Source organism: Ursus americanus, chromosome 22 (genome assembly GCF_024610735.1).
Source record: "Ursus americanus isolate L20-20 chromosome 22, mUrsAme1.1.p, whole genome shotgun sequence".
Lineage (NCBI taxonomy): Eukaryota > Metazoa > Chordata > Mammalia > Carnivora > Ursidae > Ursus > Ursus americanus.
In genome coordinates, this window is record NC_142148.1 from 52,111,661 (window position 1) to 52,134,804 (window position 23,144).

Below are 23,144 nucleotides of genomic sequence, written 5' to 3' on the forward strand. Positions count from 1 at the left end.
GTAGCTCAATTTTTAACTTTTTAAGGGACCTCCACACTGTTTTCCAGAGTGGCTGTACCAACTTGCATTCCCACCAACAATGTAGGAGGGATCCCCTTTCTCCACATCCTCTCCAACAATTGTTGTCTCTTGCCTTGTCAATTTTTGCCATTCTAACTGGCGTAAGGTGGTATCTCAGTGTGGTTTTGATTTGAATTTCCCTGATGGCTAATGATTTTGAACATTTTTTCATGTGTCTGTTAGCCATTTGTATGTCTTCATTGGAAAAGTGTCTGTTCATATCTTCTGCCCATTTTTTTATTTGTTTATTTGTTTCTTGTGTATTGAGTTTGAGATGTTCTTTGTAGATCTTGGATACCAGTCCTTTATCTGTAGTGTCATTTGTAAATATATTCTCCCCTTCTGTGGGCTGCCTCTTAGTTTTTTTGACTGTTTCCTTGGCTGTGCAGAAGCTTTTTATCTTGATGAAGTCCCACAGTTCATTTTATCTTTTGTTTCTCTTGCCTTTGGGGATGTGTCATGAAAAAGGTTGCTTTGGCCGATGTCGTAGAGGTTGCTGACTGTGTTCCCCTCTAGAATTTTGATGGATTCCTGTCTCACATTGAGGTCTTTCATCCATTTGGAGTTAATCTTTGTGTATGGTGTGAGAGAGTGGTCAAGTTTCATTCTCTTGCATGTAGCTGTCCAATTTTCCCAGCACCATTTATTGAAGAGACTGTCTTTTTCCCACCGGATGTTTTTTTCTGCTTTATCAAAGATTAGTTGCCCAAAGAGCCGAGGGTCCATTTCTGGGTTCTCTTTTCTGTTCCATTGGTCTATGTGTCTGTTTTTGTGCCAGTACCATGCTGTCTTTGTGATCACAGCTTTGTAGTACAGCTCGAAATCCGGCATTGTGATGCCCCCAGCTTTGTTTTTCCTTTTCAACAGTTCCTTGGAGATTCGGGGCCTTTTCTGTTTCTATACAAATTTAAGGACTATTTGTTCCAGTTCTTTGAAAAATGTCCTCGGTATTTTGATCGGGATAGCAGTGAAAGTGTAGATTGTTCTGGGTAGCATGGACATTTTAACTATGTTAATTCTTCCGATCTATGAGCATGGAATATTTTTCCATCTTTTTCTGTCTTCCTCAATGTCTTTCAAGAGTAATTTATAGTTTCTAGAATATAGGCCCTTTACGTCTCTGGTTAAGTTAATTCGAAGGTAACGTATGGTTTTTGGTGCTATTGTAAATGGGATGGATACCCTAATTTCTCTTTCTTCGGTCTCGTTATTCGTGTATAGAAATGCAACTGATTTCTGAGCATTGATTTTGTATCCCACCACGTTACTGAATTGCTCTATAACTTCTAATAGTTTGGGAGTGGCTTCTTTTGGGTTTTCCATTTAGAGTATCATGTCATCTGCGAAGAGAGACATTTTGACTTCTTCTTTGCCGATTTGGATACCTTTGATCCCTTTTTGTCGTCTGATTGCTGTTGCAAGGACTTCTAGTACTGTGTTGAATAATAGTGGCAAGAGTGGGCATCTTTGTCGTGTTCCTGATCTTAAGGGAAAGGCTTCCACCTTTTCCCCATTGAGAATGATATTTGCTGTAGGCTTTTCATAGATGGCTTTTATGAGATTGAGAAATGTACCCTCTATTCCTACACTCGGAAGGGTTTTAATCAGGAAAGGATGCTGTATTTTGTCAAATGCTTTTTCGGCATCAATTGAGAGGATCATATGGTTCCTGAGTCTTTTCTTGTTGATATGATGTATCACGCTGATTGATTTGCGAATATTGAACCACGCTTGCATCCCAGGTATGAATCCCACTTGATCATGATGGAGAATCCTTTTAATGTACTGTTGGATTCTTTTAGTAAGTATCTTGTTGAGGATTTTGGCGTCCATATTCATTAGGGAAATCGGTCTGTCATTCTCCGTTTTGAGGGGGTCTTTGCCTGGTTTGGGGATCAAGGTAATATTGGCCTCATAGAATGAGTTTGGTAGCTTTCCTTCTGTTTCTATTTTTTGAAATAGCTTTAGGAGAATAGGTATTATTTCTTCTTTGAATGGTTGGTAGAATTCCCCAGGAAAACCATCCGGGCCTGGAGTTTTGTTATTTGGAAGGTTGTTTATCACTGACTCAATTTCTTCATAATTAATTGGCCTGTTTAAGAAATCAATTTCTTCCTGTTTCAATCTTGGTAGTTAATAGGTTTCCAGGAAGGATTCCATCTCTTCCAGATTACTTAGTTTATTGGCATATAGCTGTTGATAAAAATTTCTAATAATCCTTCCAATTTCAATGGTGTTGGTCGTGACCTCTCCTTTTTTCATTCATAATTTTAATAATTTGGGTTCTTTCTCTTTTCTTTTGGATAAGTCTTGCCAGTGGTCTGTCAATTTTATTGATTCTCTGAAAGAACCAGCTTCTAGTCCTGTTGATCTGCTCTCCTGTACTTCTGGTTTCTGATTGATTGATTTCTGCTCTAATTTTGGTCAACTTCTTCCTCGTGAGTGGATTAGGCCTGTCCCTCTGTTGCTGTTCCAGCTTCTTGAGGTGAGAATATAAAAGCTGCATTTTAGATTTTTCTATTCTTTTGAGTGAGGCTTGGATGGCTGTGTATTTGCCCCTTAGGACTGCCTTTGCAGTATCCCATAGGTTTTGGACCGTTGTGTTTTCATTCTCGTTCGTCTCCATAAATTGTTTAAGTTGATTTTTGATTTCCTAGTTTATCGAGTCATTCCTGAGCAGGACGGTTCTTAGTCTCCAAGTGTTTCAGTTTCTTCCAAATTTTTCCTCTGGTTGAGTTCCAATTTCAGAGCGTTGTGGTCTGAGAATATGCAGGGGATAATTGCAATCTTTTGGTATCGGTTGAGACCTGTTTTGTGTCCCAGAACATGGTGTATTCTTGAGAATGTTCCATGGGCATTAGAATAGAATGAGTATTCTTTGGTTCTGGGGTGTAGTGTTCTATATATATCTATGAGGTCCAACTCGTCGAGTATGGCATTGAAAGCCTTTGATTCTTTGCTTATTTTTTGCCAGGGTGTTCTGTCTATTTCTGATAGTGGAGTGTTGAGGTCCCCTACTATTAATGTATTTTTATCTATATGTCTCTTTATTCTGGTTAAGAGTTGGCTTGTGTATCTTGCTGCTCCCCTGTTGGGGGCATATATATTTATAATTGTCATATCCATTTGTTGAATACTTCCTTTAAGAATAATATAGTGCCCTTCTTTTTTTTTTTTTTTTTAAGGTTTATTTATTTATTTATTTGACAGAGATAGAGACAGCCAGTGAGAGAGGGAACACAAGCAGGGGGAGTGGGAGAGGAAGAAGCAGGCTCACAGCAGAGGAGCCTGATGTGGGGTCCGATCCCACAACGCCGGGATCACGCCCTGAACCGAAGGCAGACTCTTAACCACTGTGCCACCCAGGCGCCCCAATATAGTGCCCTTCTGCATCTCTAACTATAGTCTCTAGTTTAAAATCCAATCTATCTGATATGAGAATTGCTACCCCAGCTTTCTTTTGAGGTCCATTTGCGTGAACTCCATCCCCTTACTCTCAGTCTGAATGCATCTTTGGGTTCAAAATGAGTCTCTTGTAGACAGCAAATGGGTGGGTCATTTCTTTTTATCCAGTCTGCAACCCTGTGGCGTCTTATGGGAGTATTTAAACCATTTACATTGGCACTAAGAACTGAGAGATAGAATTTTAATGATGCCATGTTGCCAGTAAAGTCTTTGTTTGTATTGGTTGTGACTTTCTTTTCTGTATCACTCTTGGGGCCTTTTTACCTTTATAGAACCCCCCTTCATATCTCCTGTAGGGCTGGTTTCGTGGTTACGAAATTGGTTAATGACTGGCGATTCTGAAATGTCTTTATTTCTCCATCAATTCTGAATGACAGCCTTGCTGGATAAAGGATTCTTGGCTGCATGTTTTTCTCTGAAAGAGCTTTTAAAATGCCCCCCCCCCCAACCCTTTCTATCATTCCAGGTCTGTGTAGACAGGTCTGACGTAATTCTGATGCCTTTGCCTTGGTACGTGAGAAATTTCTTTGCTCTGGCCGCTTTCAATACTGTATCCTTGGATCTAATATTTGCGATTTGCACTATGACGTGACGTGGCGTAGGTTTGTCGTGGTTGAGCTTGAGAGGGGTCCTCTCTGCCTCTTGGACACGAATGTTTGTTTCCCTTGCTAGATTAGGGGAGTTTTCAGCTACAATTTGTTCAAATATCTCTTCTAGACCTCTGTTTTTCTCCACCCCCTCGGGGATGCGGATGATTCTGACATTGGATCATTTCATTGAGTCAGTAATCTCCCATAACCTACATTCGTAAATAAATAAAATCTTTAAAACATAAATACATAAACAAACACAAGTAGGTTATGATGACTTAACTGCTATGACTTAACTACACTTGTCACATTAACTTTAGATTTAAAACATGTTCATCTTAACAACACTTTGTTAATGTGGGTTTTACAAATAACATATGTTTAAATTGGCTGAATTAAGTAAGACTGTATGTAACTCAGCACAGTTGTATTCTTTATATTTTGCCATTCCTCATTTCCTTAGGAATTTTTTTAAGTCTCCAAAAATTATTCACCAATTACTTTCAAGGTCTCGGTGTTAGCAGTCTTAGAAATTAATGTATAGTTGATATTAAAGTCTAATGTTGAATATTTTCATCAGATATATAGCATTAAAATTTTTATAGTGATATCTCAAGTAAAGTAAATGATTTACATAGTTTGCCATATTATCCGAAATCCAAAAAACAGTCTGTGTAATGAAGATATTAGTTGAATTGTTATGCCGGCAGTCCATGCTTTGCATGGTTCCAGTATGTACGAATATCAGTTTCTGTGGCTTAAATAATACCCGTCCTCAACAGAATGGTTCCGTTTTAGTTAACACAGGTATCACCTGTGGGCAATTGCATCAAGTACAGACTCGGTCTGCAGATCACTATAGAAACAACAGATGTGAAGTGTGACCAGCGGCCGGTCACGGTAGCTCTTTCCCAGTCTGCTGCTGACTGGCCACCCTGCGTCTGTAACTCAGTTTATACACAGACAGCAAATGTGTAGTCGTGGTGCCTTCTTGTTTGCCAGGGATAAACCCCTGTGACATTTTACAAAAATGGATCATCACAGGAGGGAATTGGACAACAAAGATGAGTTGCAGCGTTGAAGCAGGAAATGGTAACACTGGAAGTGAAATCGAACGGGCCGAGGTCCTGTGAAGCTGGTGACCGTGGAGCGGGAGCAGCCGAGCCCTCGGCTTGCATGAAGCCGCCCTAGGAACCAGCGGACTTAGTTGCGTCACTCTGGCCAGTGGACCCAGCAGTTATTTCAGCTCTTAAAGCCGGCGTGTGGAGTTTGGGCAGGCTCTGCGTGCTACAGCTGGAGGTGATGCGGACGCAGAAATCCCAGCAGTGCGGCGGGAAGTAACGGAGAGTGTAAGTGTGTGGTGTGCGGTGCGGCAGAAGCTTCCTGCGCCGTGCGGGTCACCGTGCAGCGTTCTGACTGAGACGGTCACAGAAGCACATAGCTGACTGTAGGAATGTTGACTTTGCTGTGGAGCCAGACTTTCTAGTTGTGTGGTCAGAGGAGCTTTGCAAATAAAGGTGAACTTATTGACAAGTGAGGAAGAGAGTTGTGAGAAAAAAGAGGATGTTCCGGAGGAGGAGACGTGGCAAGAAAGTTCGTAGCAGAGGCGCTTTCGGAGGTGGCTTACGACACTGAATGTACGAGGCTACGATGATGGAGGCTGACCCAAAACTTAGAAAGGAGCATGACAGTTTGCCAAGGCATTGGAAAGATACTTACTCCGTGTCTTTAGTCATAGAGCGAGGGGAAGAAGAAGGCAAGTGCTGTTCAAACCACTTTTGTCAAGTCATCGTAGGCCCCACACTCCTGTGCAAAGCGAGAACCACCTGTGCTTCCTTTAGTTGGGATCCATGCGATATTAGTTATCTTTGCTGATAACAAGTCATCCCAACACTTAGTGGCTTAAAATGACAAGAATTATTTTGTTCCAATCTGTTGTCTGGACAGGGCTCCGCAGGGACAGCTGTTTCCATGTGGCGGGAGCTCAGGGGGCACAGCGGGCAGCCAGAGGGCCCACTCGGAGGCTGGCTCTGCCACGGGCCTCGGAACTCGATGCTGCCTGTCAGCGGGCAGCTCAGCTCAGGCTTTGGTTCTTGGAGCTCAGTTCTCGGGCTTCTTGCGCTTCTGGGTAGCATGTGGTTGGGTTTCATGAGCGAGCAGCCCAAGAGAACCAAGGGAACCTAGTTTGCCTCTTAATACCTGGCGCGGGATGTTTCTTAGGTGAGTCAGGAGCCCCCCCAGATGTGAGGGGAAGGAACGTGGCCTTCACCTGTGGAAGAGAGAGGCAGAGTCACACTGGAGCAGGAGGCACTTTCACAGCGACTTTTGGAAAATACAGGCCGTCCCGTATTGATATAACATTAAATATTTAAGTAACGTTAGCTCTTTGTTAAGTAAAATCAATATAGGAAATTTAGTGTATTCAGATTAGACTCTTGATGAGAAGAGAAACCCAAATCTTGTATGAAAGAACAACATTTGGGAGAGGAAAGTTTTTACAGCAGTCTAGTTTGTTTAAGGATTTACTGTAACTAGGGTCATCACCAACTTCTTAAAAACTCTCCAAACTTGTTTATGTCTGAAGTTTTTAAAATTGAGCTGTATCAGTTTGCATTCTTTGCTCCTTCTCTCATGTTCTGGCAGACATCTCAAGTTTTATTAAAGGGCTGGCATATTTCAAGGATAATCAGTTTGCTGTCTTGGTGGGATCTTGGTGTGTTATAGTGAGTATCAGCTAGGGAACCCTGGGAGTTTTTTGCTTCCTCTCTTGCATCTGTGCTATTTTATGGAGTATTTATATCAGACTGTGGGGTGAGGCCCAGCTTGAACTCCAAGGTTTGTCAGCACCTTGTTTCCTCACACCCTGACTTGGGACTGCCCTACTTCTTTCAAGAGCAGAAAAGGTGTCTATCTCCTGTGTTCAAGGGAGAGCCGAGGCTCTGATAGTCAGCAGCGAGATTAGCATTCCATTTTAGGAAGCCCTGCCCTGCACCCCCTCCCCCACCCTCCCCGCAGTGCTGCCTGGGGCAGTGTGCTGAGTGTCAGAGCTCTGATGCCTGAGCAGGTCTCAACTATGGAATGAGAAGTCCCAAGCGAGGCTTTTTGCTACACTTCCCCATTATCAGCATCCCCCAGCAGAGTGGTACATCTGTTATAACTGGTGAACCTACATGGACACATCAGTTATCGCCGAAGTCCACGGTTTACTGTAGGGTCACTCTTGTGGTGTACGTTCTGCGGGTTTGCACAGATATATAATGACATGTATCCTCATTATACTGTCCTACATAATCTTTTTGCTGCCCGAAAAGTCCTTTTTGCTCCACTTTTTCATCCTTGCCCCCCCCAAACTCTGCATCCACTGAAATTTTTACTGTCTCTGTGGGTTTGCCATTCCTAGAATGTCATATATTTGGAATCATATAGTGTGATCGGCTTCTCTCACTTAGTAATATGCATTGAAGGTTCCTCCAAGTCTTTTCATGGTTTGGTAGCTCATTGCTTTTTAGCACTAAGTATTCCATTGCCTGGATAGACCACAGTGTTTTTTATCCTTTCACCTGCTGTAGGGTGTCTTGGTGGCTCCCGTGCTCTGACAGTGTGACGAAGACTGCCGCAAACAGAGACCTCTGAGTGTTTAACCACCCTTGCCTTCCTATGACGAGTCCCTCTTGGTCATGATACATTATAAAATATTGCGTGATGACATTTGCTGATCTTTTTTTTTTTTTTTTTTAAGATTTTTGCACCTGTGTTTATAAGAAAGATTGATTCGTACCCTTTCTCATATTGTCCTTGACTGGTTTTGTATCAGTGTTTTGCTGGTTTCATAAGATAAGTTGGGAAATGTTCCCTATTTGTTCAGTGGAAGAATTTCTGTAAGATTAATATTATTCTTCCTGAAATTATTGGAAGAATTCAGATATTCCTTTGTGGGAAGAATTTTAATTGCAGATTGACCATTTTTAACGGAATAGGTCTATTTAAATAGGCTTTATATTTATGGTTTTGGTTTCGTACAGCAGCAGTTTCTAATGGCTTGGGCTTAAGTTGTACTTTGCAAAGAATTGTGTATGCCCCATCTCAGGGTACCTGGGTGGCTCCGTCGGTTAGGTGTCCGCCTTCGGCTTTGGTCCTGATCCCAGGGTCCTGAGATCAAGCCCCAAGCTAGGCTTCCTGCTCACTGGGGAGCCTACTCCTCCTCCTCCCTCTCCCTCTGCCCCTCTGCCAGCTTTTGTGCTCTCTCTTTCTCTGTTAAATAAATAAATAAAATCTTTTAAAAAAGAATTGTGTATGCATCTCAACTTTTATGTTCATTGACATAGTCATGATATTCTCTTAATAATATCTGATATTCTATCATTACTTCCTATTATTAACATTCTGTTATCTGTTCTGCTTCATTCTTGATGTCATTAGTTTTCGCCTTATCTTTTTTTTCCTTGATTAGTCTTGCTAGAGGTCTATCAGTTGCATTATTCTTGTTAAAAAAAAAAACCAAACCTTGATTTTGTTCAACTTCCAAATTGTACTGCGAAATATGGATATTTAGATGATTAATTTCCAATCTTCATTTCTAATACATGCATTTAAGAGTATTGATCTTAGGGACGCCAGGCTGACTCAGTAGGTGGAACGTGCAACACTTGATCTCAGGGTTGTAAGTTCAAGCCCCAGGCTGGGTGTAGAGATGACTTAAAAATGAAGTCTTTAAAAAAAATAATAAAAGCGTAGATTTTATTCTAATCACAGCTCTGTCTGCATGTAGTATTGATCTTTCTTTTAATTGTATTGTCGAATTGAGAATACTTTGAGTTTCTTTTTGGCTAATGGGTTGCTTGAAATATGTTGCTTAATTTCCAAACGGTGATTTTTTTCCAGACAGTTGGTGATTTTTTAATTATTTTGTTGTTGTCCAGCTTTAATGCTAGAGACAGAATATACTTTTAATAATTTTAGTCCTTTGATATTTATTGAATCTTGCTCTTTCACCCGCCACGTGGTCAATTTTAGTGACTGCCTCCTGTGCGTAGTTAGTGGGTACTTCTCTTGTGGAGGTGAATTGCGCTTGGGTGTAGTGCTTTCTGTTGGTTAGATTGAGTTTGTCTGTCATGCTGTTCCCGTTTTGTCTGCTGGGCCCAGGTGGACTCCTAGTCTCTTCTGCCTGTCTTCAGCTTCACTGAGTTTCTAATGGCTCCCTTTGGGCTTGGTTTCAGGATTGGTAACTATCTTAAAGGGACAACTAGCGGAGTGTGTGGCTCAGTTCTCCACCCTGTCCTGCTCACCAGAGTCCTAGGGTCCCCATGCTCATAACTTGGTCTCTCACTGCCAAAAGCTCAGCTGCTTTCTCTCTCATTGGTGGCTTTTTCTTGGATCTTCAGGCTCTTGAAGGCCCAGAATTGGCAAATGCCCTTTGGGAAGAGGCAGCTGTTGTTCAGTGTCTCTTCATGTCTCCACCTATGTCCCCTGCTGTCCTGGTTGCCTCACAACATCTTGGACTCCAAACGTTGGTCTGGTTTTTTTGGTTTTTTTTTTTAAAGATTTTTATTTATTCGACAGAGATAGAGACAGCCAGCGAGAGAGGGAACACAAGCAGGGGGAGTGGGAGAGGAAGAAGCAGGCTCATAGCAGAAGGGCCTGATGTCAGGCTCGATCCCACAACGCCGGGATCACGCCCTGAGCCGAAGGCAGACGCTTTAACCGCTGTGCCACCCAGGCGCCCCTCCCACAGATTTAAAGGCTATGATTTTAAAAGGGTGGACGGTGAGGTGACATTGTTCATAGATAACATGGTGAATGTTTGACAGAGCTAAAATAGGACTTCTGGTCTTTTAATTTGTTAAGAAAATTTAACAAATATTTGTTATGCTATCGTGAATTCGGTAGTGCTCTGGGTGCAGGAGAGTACAGCGATTATCTTGGTCAGTCAGGTCTCTGCTCTCCCGATGCTCACCTTCTGCATATGACATGACCACAGGGGAAGAACATAGAGCAGTGTTGTTAATATAAGGATCAGTATATCATGTTTTAATAGATTTTAACCACATTTTTATAGATTTCAAATATGGTACACTGACAGCTTTTTTTTCCCCCTTCTAGAGTATGATAGATACATAGCATCTAGCAAAATAATGGCAGCTGCTTACCTTGACCCAAACTTGAATCACATACCAAATTCGAGTACCAAAACTCACCTGGGTACCGGAGTGGAACGTTCCCCTGGGGCAATGGAGCGAGTGTTGAAGGTCTTTCATTATTTTGAAAACAGCAGTGAGCCAGCTACTTGGGCCAGTATGATCAGGCATGGAGATGCTACCGATGTCAGGGTAAGTGCATTTTCCTGGGAGAGACCCTTCATGGACATTAAAGTTACATGGGCCTAGGTTAATGGCACACACCAAAAAAGATAAAAATTTTTATTGCCATATTACAGTGATGTTAACTTTTTCTTTATATTATTTATTCACTTAATATGTGACTGACAGAATTTTAATTGTAAAATATCTTAGGAAAATAATAACTGAATCATGTTATTCATATAATGCTATTGATGTTTTTCTCTCCTTTTTTTTTTTTTTTTAAACTTCTTAGGACATAAGAGAACAAAGCAATTAAAACAACCTCTAATACTTAGGAAATAAATTATTTTCTATAAAGTGAATTTTGAAGGTATCTGCATGACTCCAGATAGGATAGGTTCTTCAAAAACTGATTGGTTCCACACACCAGACATTTGTCAAGGTTCTGGGGATATAAAGGGTCCCTGCTCATACAGCTTACTGTCTACTGTGGTGGGGAGGAGACACCCATGGCCTTAGTTGCAGTGCAGAGTGTGCTTCCCAAGGCAATCCTGGTGGCGAGGTTGCCTGTGTGAGTAATGTTGAGTGTAGGTGGTAGCCTGTGGGCGGTCAGTGAGCATCGTGGCCAAGAGAGGTGAGAGGCGCTTCGTGGGCCAAGATTGCTGAGAGTGGGGGGTGAGAGGGTAGCGGTGTGGTTTCTGAAAACTGAGTTCAGGACGCCAGTTTTCAGCAGGTGTTTACTTTGGCCAGGTGTTACAGAGAAACTGCTCCTTCCTTCCCTCTGCCTACTCCGTGTTCATCTCTAAGGAGGACAGTGTCCAATGCCAGGATGAACAGATACATCTTTTTTCCCCCCTTTCTTTTTATACTAATGAAGCTATTTAATCTGCTGCTCTTAAACTTATATGCCTTAAGTACTTTTAAGCAAATTAAAGGGATTGACAGAATTTAGATTGAAGGGCACAGTATTACATTGAAGTTCTATGTAATTTCCATTACCTCTATAATATTGCAGTACTCACTGTTCAGATGGATTATTCAAAGGTGAATAATTCATTCAGGGTTTAAATATGTACTAACATCTACTTGCGGTATAATTGAAATATAGTAGTCTCTTGTTTTAAAAAGCTTCAACTTTTTATGAAGCTTGATGGCTTTTTCTAGCTTTCCCATAGTTTTATTTTATATTTAATTTTATAAACAGAGTCACTTGGTAGAAAGGCCAGCAGCCAGTGTTCTACCTTAATGTTAACTGGAAGATTCATATTGGAGAGAAACCTTGCAAATGTAGAGCTTACGGGAAGGCTCTTAGTATATGTTCTAGTCTTTGTGAATTTCAGTTACAGTGAATGAGGAAGTCTCTTAAAGCACTGCATCAGCCTTAATAAACTTCCGAGTATTTGTACAGGAGGGGAGCCCTTTCAGAGATGTGAATTTGACAAGACATTTAGCAAACATTCAAGATTGATTATAACTGAAAATGCACCGTGGAAAGGCTCCGCGACAAAGGTGTTTTGGTATCAAATTTACTATACACAAGAGGATCCATATCAAGGAGAAAACCAATGATCCCTGGGCACATGTCAAGCCTTTAGCCAATGTTACAAACTTACCAGATGAAAACATTTATATTGTGAAGAAGAACTTAAACCAGATTCACATTCCTAAGTTATGAGAACATATTCGTCGGACTTTTATGAAGATCAATATGAGCAAATCCATGTGCCTGAGAACCAGGTGGTTTTACTTCATAGTAATTGATAAATGTTTGAAATTAAATAGGTCCCATCAGTTGATGATTTTCACCTTGAGGCAAAGAACTCTGAGTTGGCATTGGTTCACCACAGCTTTTCCTGTGATGGAAGGTGGGCGTTATTCATCACTCACATTCACTTAATGCTGTAATATTTGAAAATGCAGTAGTTTAATTCTAAAGTAATGGATTTGCACAACTGAACAGAACAGTACTGAAGCACATGTCCATGCAGTCTTTCTCCCCAAGAAGCACCACACAAGGAACACTACAGATAAAGGAACCGGCATATATCGTTAGGGGTACAGTGGAGGGAACGTGGCAGCATTTGAGGCCCAGTGACCTCCGGCAGAAATGGGGTGGGGGGCTGAGTTCAGAGTGGAAGCATAGGCACTTGGTAGAAAGCAACAGACCATTTAATAATGGTAGCAAAGAGGAAGCCAGGCCGCCCAGTTTCTGAAAAGAGATCGCTTACTGTTATCCAAAGTAACCGAATATTAGAAAACAACCCAAAGGAGCTGAATAATTCGATTCAGACCCCACCCTGCTGCACTGCCTGCTCCGGTCGCCGTGTGCAGCAGGTGGACACTCGGGCGTAGCCAGTCTCAGCCGATGTCTTGTAAGTGTAAAAATACAAGGTTTTGAAGACTTAGTGTGAAAAAAGAAGGTAAAATATCTCATTAATAACCTGTTTTGATTGCCTGTTGAAAAGATCATGTTCTTGACATATAGTAGGTGAAATAAAATGTTATTAAAATGGAATTCACCCATTTCTATTTATTTATTTTTAGAAATTTTAAAGGAACATGTACAGCTTGCATTTTCATTTCTGCTAGACAGTTGTGCTCAGTAGAAAGTAACTTGCTTGACTCAAGAACCAGCACCTTTGGAGATGTTGAGAAAATATCTGGATTCTTGTTGTAATTCATTATAGAGGTTTTATTTCTCATGCTGCAGTTAGTAATTTTACTCCTTTTACAGATATGTGCTACTTTAATTAATTTAAATGTTTGGTTGTTGAAAGGATTCCTAGGACTCCACCATTTATAGGCAAAGCGTACAAAGCAGTGTCTCAGGTGCAGGCCTCATGGCCTCGGACACTCGGAGGCCATCCCTGGCCCACGTGGCCACCTGTGTAGGAGGAGGCCCAGCACCTTCTTCGGGCGGGGGGGGGGGGTCTGTGAGATGGGCACGTAAGCACGTTCTGTCTACGTCATCTGCCTCAACCTGACTGGTGTGGCTGCCCAGATGCGACCAAAATCAGGTGCGAGTCATAACGCCGGTCATGATTCCTGCCAAGTGCTGGCAGACTGGTGCATCCTGCCCCTAAATAAGCAGCAGCCCACGGAGGCAGACATCACCTACCTCGGCCATAGCGTTGGCCCCGGGTCAGTAGCAGGCCCCAGGCAGCTCCGGAGCTCAGATTGGGGTTAACTCATGCTGGACTATATTGAATTAGAATGGTCATCTAGAAACATTGTAGTGGTACTTCAGAATAATAAGGGTGTATAGAAAATTCCAGATTCTACCAGAGGAATCCCCTACTTGCGAAACAGAATGACATTTACATCAAACTTTTCATCAGCAATGCTGGATGCAGGACAACACTGGAACAGCATCTTCTCAGGGCTCAGGAAAGTAAGTTGTACCGCAGAAGTCTTCCAGACAGACTACCAATCATGAAGACTGGGAATGAAGATGTCTTTAGAGAAATAAGGGTGTAGACCATTAATCCCACAGGCTGTCTTTAAGAAAACAGTTAGGAGACATAATAGAACAGATCCGTGAACCCAGAAAGAAGTGCTGTAGGGATGCAGGCGGCCACAGGTCACCACCGTGCTGTGGTCTCCGTGCAGCCCCCGTGCACCTCTCCTCCATCTTCTTGGTCTCTTCAAGCTGTGACCACCGTTTAATCCAGCTCTGCCTTTTCCACACCTGCCCTCATTCTGACTGGTCTCCCTCTGAACTTGGGACCTGTGTGCCGCCCAGCTGCATCTGCCCCTCTCCTCCGTCTCTACGCTTCTGACTCTGAAAGGACTGCCTGTGTGTCAGTCTGAGGGCTTCCCTTCTTTCAGACACTTAGAATCATCTGTTCCTCCTCCTTTGCTTACGTCCTACACCCAGTACGTTAGACGGTCCTGCCACACGGTCACCAGACGCACCTAGAATCCTCCCACTTCACCTGATCCCTACTGCGACACCTTCTTCGAGCCACATGGTCTCCTGACATCCCGCTGTCCCCCTGGAACCCCTGAGTCTGTTCACAGCCCAGCAGCCAGGTGACCCTATGAAAACGAAAGCCAGAGCGTGTCACTCCTCAACTCAGAACCTTCCTGTGGCTTCCTGTCTCATGTAGGGTGAACGTTCAGGTCCTTCAGAAGCCCCTGACTCTCCTCTCCCTGTCACGCCCCATGACCTTCTCTCCTCCAGCTCGCTCCCTTTGACTTTCAGCTTCCTGCGCTGTTTCTCTAACATGCCAGTCTTGTAATCAGTCATTTGCTCAAAACCTCCAGCAACTCCCCATTTCTCTCAGAGGAAAGCCAGATTCCTTCAGCAGCCTACGAGGACCTACAGGATCTGGCTCTTTGTGGCCTGTTCTTATTTCCAGTGACTGCCCTCGTTCCCTCGGCCTCCCAGCCCCGGAGAGCTCCCTCTCTGCCACCTTTTCTATTGCCCATCACCCCATTTTGATGATGATTGGTCCTTGCTGAGATTATCTTGTTTCTTGATTGGTTTGCTCTTTTATTCTCTGCTTTCTTCCCTAGACCGTAAGCTCTGTGACAGCAGGGGCCTTTCTGCCTCCTGGTATTGTCCCCGGCATCTTCAGCAGGGCCTAGCAGGCACACAGACTGGTGCTTGACAGAGCCCCATTGGAGTAACTACACGAATCCTAGATGAAATGGAGTACTTCTGACAGAAATGTAAATTAGGAACATTGGTTGCAGAAGTAGAAAGTAGTAGACTGATGACCGTAAAAGAAATTGAATTGATAATCAGAGATTACACCTATTGAAAGCCATACCTGTCCTTACTGATAACTTCTGTCAGACCTTCATTCCTACCTTGTTACTATTTTCCTTAAATCACAGGGTCTAGAATAATCCATTTTCTACCCAGACACCAAATCTGGGCAAATACCATATAATGCTGCTAAAGATTAAGTTGCAGTTGAGTTGTTGGACAATATTCTTGTCACCTTCAAAGTTATCTTCAAGTTTATTAACAGGCCCAGTGCCCTTTCCTGACTACGTAGTACACTGCGAGGTTTCAGTGCTCGTAGTGAGCCTCTAGAGGAAGGTGATGTAATTACCTGAACCTGCAAGAGGAAGTGAACACAAGAAATTCAGTCCTGTAGTTTGCTAAAAGGTGCATGGAGTTGGTTGGATTAGGACTAACTATTGTAACCAACTGGTAGTAGGAAGAATAACAGTAGAGAGAAGCATTCTGATCAATTTAAAACCGGCTTGCTGACCAGAGTGGGCAGACACGTGAACAGTGTGGGATTCTCTGAGTTTGTGGGAGTTAGGAGCTCTGTGAACAGTGCTGTGCTAAGAATGGCTAGTGGCTGTAGGGGAAGGCAGCCAGCAGGCAGTTTTCCCTGAGTTCAGCCCAGAGGGCTGCCTGGGGAACTCAGTGTGTGGTAGTCCCGTGGTCTCCAGTGTTCACTGCTAGGTGGTGTCACAGATGCCTTATGTGTGTCTCAAACGTAAACTTCTTCTGTCTGATAGAGGATCGGGTGAATGCGCATTTAAAAGCTCGAACGCTGATTATGGTTTTTCAAATAACTTTGGTGCAGGAAAGGACTACAGAGATTTTAGTTAAATTATTCCTTTAATGGAGGGAGAGTATCATCCAGGAAGAAACTAGAAAGAAAATCCTTAAGGAAAAAAACAGACTCAAAAGCAGTGTTAAGAAGAATATGGGACAGTAAGAGCATGAGAAAGAATTCTCTTATCACTAGATGCTTAGAGGTGGCGATTGTGGTAGGGAGAAGAATGGCCCTTAAAGAGGTCCACATCCTAATCTAGAACCTGTGTATATGTGACCTTCCATGGCAGAAGGGACTTTGAAGATGTTACCGAGATGAAGAGGACCTTGAGATGGGGGAGATGAGGAGCCGCAGACCTTTTCTGGCTGTGGTCCGAGGCAGGGGACTGCGGATGAAGGGTTGGCTGCAGTGCAGACGCACAGAGGGGCCTCTAGCAGCTGGAGAAGGCCGGCCGAGAGCTTTCAGAAAGCAGCACATCCCTTCCAACACCTGGATTTTAGCTCAGTGAGACCCATTTCAGATTTGGGATCTTCCAGAACGGAGAAGTATACGTTTGTGTTCTTTTAAGCCCCTCCGTGTGTGGTTATTGGTTACAGCAGCAGTAGGGAGCAGATAGACACAGGCGTGCTTTGTCTTGGCCGAGTTGGGGCCGACTTCTGCGTGAGTGCTGAGCTGACAGAAGGGCTGCACTCATGTTGGAGAGCAGGGTGTGGATCTCCACGCCTTCTTTGTGGTACAGAAAGACCTGCACAGGAGGAGCCGAGGACAGTAACAGCTGTCGGTTTCCTTACTGTGAGGAGCATCTGAAAGAGAGACGCAGAAAAATAACGGCTGGACGTTGTAACAAACAGATCAGTAGTGATGAGTGCACTTGTAACTCCTGGGAGGAAGTAAAGACACGAGCACTGTTCACAACACAGTGTGTGGTTTTAGATCTCTCTCATAATAAAGACATCTTGCAAATCACTGTGAGAAGACAGCTAGACACAGCAAGTATCTCTTGTTATCTTGTTGCCACCTTCCCCACAGACTGTTCATGGTCCCCTCTCTCTTTCTAGATTAAGGCTTTGGAGACTAAGGGTGCTGTCTTACCACCAGATGTAGGCTAGATGCAAATGACCAAAAGAGTGAGTGAACATTCAAGAGTGGATGAACATGAAGGAATGGTTTGCAGGATTTCTTTCTACCAGTGGAAAGGTCATTATTTCTTTCTAGAGCATAGTCTGAAAGATAAGTGACCAAGTGGAACCAAGCAGAATCATAAAAAGAACTTTTAGAAATGAAAGTACAGTGTCATCTCACTAGTATATAATGAGGGAAATGTAAATTATAATAATGAAATGCCGCCCCTTCTATGGTCCATCACATCGATTAACACTTTAAGATTAATTTTACCCAGCATTGGCATGAGGTGAAGGACAGTCTCTAACATTGTGTGCCAAGTATAATTGGTATAGTTTCCCTGGTGGCCATACTTCCAAAATGTCACATTTTAAAGTAGCTTTTGACCCAGTGCGTCTGTTTCTAAGCAGTGCTGCTGCATGTGTACGATGCCAGCTAGAAGCTCGTTCATAGCAGAATTGCGTGCACCTCCACTTCCCTTTCTCCCCCAGAGCAAGGAAGCTGACAAGAAAATAACTGTCCACCCGTAGTAGAATGGCTCTGAGGCTACGTGCTATGTTCCTGATAAGATGGAAGCCTCGTGTACACACTGGCTAGTGTCTTTTCATCCTCAAGAAGAATTCTTTTCCTGCGAATATCTCATGTGAAAATTAATCAGGAAAATTATATATTTCCAAATTCTGGGATATGATACAGATGAGTAAAGGGATAGTTCAGAGTAGCAAAGTGTAGGTTTATATACTGTAGGGTAGGATTGTCCTGGGACATCAAACCAGGATGAGAAATTTAAATGTAATTCAGCTGCCATTAGTGGCAAATTATAAAGCCTTGTCCTGTTATCTCCCTAGAGATCTTTTTCTGAATGTACGTCTTCTAGAAATAATACATGCATACTTTTCCATATGGTAGTAATGTTGGGTTTGGGGTTTTTTTTTTTTTTTTTTTTTGAGTATGCATTCCTTACTAAATACCTAGTCCTCAAAGTTATTTTTCAGTTATGCAGAACCAAATATTTGGTTCTCAAAATTATTTCAGTTACTGAGTGTATGTACTGAGCTTCAAATATAGAAGTCCTTGTGTATTCATAATCTTGGCCACCATTCAAACTGAGTCAGCAGTGAGATATTCAGGAGTTCTAGAGAAACAGGACAGAACACAGTATGGAAGCATAAAGAAAAAGCAAAACGTGAAATAAAGGGAAATGTCTGTGTGTTTATTGCTTTTAATTTTTTAGTGGAAAGTGAAAGTTGCTACCTTGTTTAATGAGGAGGTTCTGTAGGATGGGAACTCTGTTCAACAGAACCCAACCTGAGGTCACACTGGGTGTCTTCAGGTGGCGTGATCAAGTGAATGGACTAAAACTGTATCTATCCCATAAAACTCCAGATTGGGAGCCTGTCTTTCCCCTGGGCTCCACAGCTCTGGACTAAGCGTCCGTACACTTGCCTCTCTGCAGGTAGGCATCTGTGTGCCCATTCCTTGAGAGGTCATGAAGATAACCTTTGCTAGGGGTCATCAGGGAGGGCATCCAGAAAGGGTAGGATTTCTCTCAGACTGTGGATGGTACATCAACAGTAAGAAACCGTTTGTCCCCGAAGGATAGACCTGGTGAGACAGAGGGTTGGGGACGGATGTGAACATAAACTTCGGCCCTAACAGCAGAGAGGCAGCTCTGGAGTCTGTGCTAGCAGGGAGCTGCTGTGGAGTAAAGAGATGTGCTAAAACCCGAGCTTTAGTGAGGGCCACCGGTGTCGGTGTGCTCTCGGTAGTGAATTGGCAGAGCTGGGACAGGAAGACAAAGCGCTTTCGTGGGAATTCGAAAGCGGCGCCAGTGCCTGTCCTGTGCAGCTCAGGGATTTGTGTTGTTGGCAAGGAGAAGCTGCAGAAGTTGCCGCTGAAAGAATTACTCGAAATGGCTGTCTCTTCCCCCTAGGCAGATCCCCTGCCCCAGAGCACAAGAGGTGAAGACTAGGGGGCGGGCTGGGTTTCGGCTCCCGCTGCCCCGTGGCTGGGTGCCCTTGGGTAGACACAACCTGCAGCGTCTTTCGTGGTGGCCTGACAGATTCTGGGCCTTGAATCAAAAGCCAGGAAGGACATTTATGCTTACTTCAGTTTCACCCAGACATCTGTAGGCTGCACACATCCTTCCTGTCCCACAGAGAGCTCATCTGCCTTTGACGCCTCCAGCCTGTCCTTTGTCCATGCTTTCTCCCCGATGATGCCAGTCTCCCGTGCTTGATACACAACCTTCTCCTGGGATCCAGTAGTCTGAAGGGGAGGCTGACCACGGGCAGGTGATGATGCCTTTAGTGTGGACACACTGGGTCCTTGACAGGTTTTGCATATATAGGACACGTTACTTATCTTTTCTCATGAGTAGGGATAGGAACATTCTTATTATCAACAGCATCATGCCCTAATATAGACATATTTAGTATACGTAGGAACTTTTTAAGATGTGCCTTATATTACAAGTAATATGATGCTTTCAGTCAATTGCTAATTTAAAAAAACAGTGATTTTCTTTAGCAGTCATTTGCATGTTAATAGCAGCCTCATTAAAAATTATGAATGGCCTGAAGTGTTGAGAAGAGTGCAGTGGTTATCATGAGCACACCTTCACGTAAGGGAGCGGATGGTCTCTGCTGTATTCCCCTGTGAGTCTTCCATATGTGCTGCCCATTTACATCCCTGTACGCACGAGACCTCCACAACCGTGAGAGCACAGGTCAAGACTCGGGGTTACGGCTTCCTTGCCCTCGTCCCAGGATAAGCTTCTTTGCGAGGCAGCCTTCCCTGCCGCCTTCAACTCTGAACTCATGGGCACGTGTGTTAGGAGCATTAGGTTTGGGGACTATTTTAGATTCCTGCATTGTAAGTGACAGAGAGCTCATAGTAGATTGGGTAGGCCCAGCTTCCAGTAACTTCTCCTACATCATCGATACTATCAGAAGCGTGGCCTTCATTGTATGTTTCTAACTGTGTTTCTTAAGAAATGACATGAAGTTGCAGCCTGGTCTAAACCAGTATGCTGTCCTGGGTTCAGAAAGTGGGACCCCCTCCTTAGGTCTAGTTCTCAGCACGTGACCTCCAGGGGCGGCCGGAACGCTTGGTCTGGTTTTGGGGGTGCCGCAGAGGTAGAGCTGCAGAAATGCATGTTACGTTTCCGTGCCTCGGTTATCACTAATGAAAAGGGAAGAGCCTCTTGTGTTTTATTCAGAACTTTTCCTTGTTCATAAAAATACTATTTGAGAAAAAAGATTCCTGAGAAAAATGAAGTAATTTATTTAACTTGATACTCTTTTTACCAAAGATTTCTGCTAACTAACTAAAAGAAATTCACATTGCATTAATTTTTAGCATACAGTTGTTTTTTTTCTGTTTGTTTATAACAGTCATTTTTGTGGGGGGTATGTTTTAGGGGATCATTCAGAAGATAGCGGACAGTCACAAAGTAAAGCACGTGGCCTGCTATGGATTTCGCCTCAGTCACCTGCGGTCAGAGGAGGTTCACTGGCTCCATTTGGATATGGATGTCTCCAATGTGAGGGAGAAGTATGAACTTGCACACCCACCAGAGGAGTGGAAGTAAGATTACATACCTACTTTGGCGTGACTCACACTTATTTGTTTGCATATTAAATCACACACAAGAGGATGAGCGTCTTTGCTTAATTTTCTTACTGATTGTAATTACGACTCCTGTATAAATAAAATTGGCTGGTAATGATTAACCAGTGATCTCTTCTAGACTTCTGTTCCGTCTGTCTTTGTGGCACCACCGACTCTGGACTGCCTGAGCTTCTCAGGGGTTCTGTGGTGATGGCCTTTGGCTAGTCACACTTCTCTTGTCAGGACTCCTTTGTTTCAGCCTCGGCTCGAAGAGCTCAATTCCTCATTTTTTTCCTTTCTGTCCTGTTAGCATTCTTTTGTGCAGCAGGACTTCCTGAGCCCTGAGGAGACCACATCTAATTATCTCATGAACGGGCTGCACGGCTCGTGAGCCCGGTACCCTCCGGCTCGCCTGAGAGGACTGGGTGTGTACTTGACGTTCACGTGCTACAATTAAATGAGGTAGTGACTCGTCCTGACCTTAGACTGCTGTGACTGAAAGTGAATTAAAAGGATTCTCTACAATTGTCCTTTCTCTGGTTCTCTCCAAAAAATAATAATTTTTTCCACTGTTAAGCAGAGCAACACGTTAGCCGGAAACCATATGTGTAAAACACTAGAGTGTGAGAGGAGGTGAGCCCCGTGCGCAGGCACCCTCGTTTTTGTAGACACAGTCACAGAGACAAAGGTGGTTGTGGATTGGGGACGGTACTCAGTGTTGGTCACTTTCAGTTCAGCACCCAAATCGATTAGAAGACACATTTGGAAAGAAAAACAAACATGTGAGGTTAATAAATCTCTAGTCAAATGCGATCTTGTCCTAGTTACAGTTTACCAGAGAAATATGCTTGTATTTTCAGCTTTATCAAACAGCTGGAACTGACAAGCTAACAGGATATTCCGTGATAATATAGTTTGGTTGGGTTACATCAATGGCTAGCAGAGATTTGACCTCCAGCTCTTTTGCCAGTCAATCAAATAAGTGTTTAAAAGCCAGGAATACCTAGAAGTTAGTTAAAAATACCTGCAGGTTTTTTTATTCCATACAATTCTATTACCTTCTTAATTTATATGGACAAGTCAGAGGCACAGTGCATTATGACGGTAGCCCTAGTGCTCAGTAAGATGCGGAGTGTAGACCGCTGCATATACAAGCTCTGTTTCTGTTCTTTTAAGCCAATTTATTTTGCTTGATATCAAGTAAAGGTGAGTGGGCACTACTCTTTTTCATGGAGCCTGAACCCTCAAAAGTAAGGCAAGCATAGACTGGGCGAGGTAGAACTTTGCCACACGCAGTGCTGAACCTGACGCTGACGGAGGTGGTGAAGATGCCGCCACTGCTGTATCGTCACCGAGGCGTGGCTGGAGCCAGGCGCCAGGCCAGCTGTGCACTCTTTGTACATTTGCAGCTTGTAAAATATGTATGTCACATAGCTCTCCCCAGTCTTACAAGGTGAAGACGGAGGAAACAAGCAACAAACTTGATTTAAGTTCCAATTACGGACAGAGCTGGGGACACAGCTTTGACTTGAATGTAGCTGACTTCACAGTGCAGGCTTTTTCAATGAACGTGCCCATCTCAGGAGGACTGCTGCGGTTTTAGCTCCAAGAAGTGGTCTGACAGTGCGCTGTCTGCACCAGTGAAGGTGTGTGGACAAGAGGCTGGAGGCACAGGTAGGCCCTGTAGGTGCTTCTGGGAGGGTTAGGCTTTATACTGCCTGTCCGTGCATGCCAAAGGAGGCGGAACGTAAAGTGTCAGTAAGAAACAGGAGACTATTCTAAAAAGAACCAAGTAGATTTGAAAAAAGACCAAACACAAGTTCTAGAAACCACTGGATGGATAAAACAGCAAATTAGATATAGCTGAAAAATTAGTAAACAGAAGTGTGGATCTGAGAAAATTTTCTCAAAAGATAGCCCACAGAGATAAACATGTGGTAGGTATGAAAGCACGTTATGTAGCATGAAGAATGAGAATGTCAACCCATTTCTGGGCAGGGCTCTCAAAGAGAATAGAAAGAAAGAGGAAAAAGAAATACTCCAAAGAGATAATGGCAATAGCTGAGAATTTTCTAGAAGTGGCAAATACCAGAAGTCCTCAGGTATAGGACTAACGTAAGATCCCAAACAGGGTTAATGAAATAAATCTACACTTTGGTGGATTATAGTCAAATAGTGTACAAAAGAAAAAGAGATGATGCTAAAAGCAACCAGGGAAAAATTCACAATTCTCCACATTTCTCTCCAAGTGGGAGAAAAAGTAACTGGCAACCTGTATTTGTTCGTCAGATTCAGTTGCCATTCAAGAGCAGGGTGACAGAGGTACTTTCCTCAGAGAGTTTGCCACCCTACAAACATATTTCAGGAGAAAGAAAAGTGATTTCCGAAGTGGTTTTCAGATACAGGAAGGAGTACTAGGGAAAAAATTGGGTGGTTCAAAGTAAGCATTGGCTCTAAAAACAAATAATGATAAG

General features: G+C 43.2%; 1 protein-coding gene across 3 annotated transcripts in view; it reads left to right on the forward strand.

Moving 5' to 3' along the window:
• The window catches only part of LOC148108162 (focal adhesion kinase 1-like), a 79,575-nt gene that overhangs the window by 28,600 nt on the left and 27,831 nt on the right, over positions 1-23,144 (forward strand). For 2 of the 3 annotated variants that reach the window (XR_015721158.1, XR_015721159.1), the window contains exon 4: positions 20,480-20,646. Coding sequence is in view for 1 of the 3 variants with exons in the window: in XM_087853871.1 (XP_087709997.1) it covers positions 10,247-10,441; positions 20,480-20,650 (366 nt within the window). In the remaining 2 variants the exon portion in view is untranslated. Of the gene's footprint in view, positions 1-10,214; positions 10,442-20,479; positions 20,793-23,144 lie in introns of those variants that run through there. The other variant, XM_087853871.1, reaches the window with a different exon arrangement.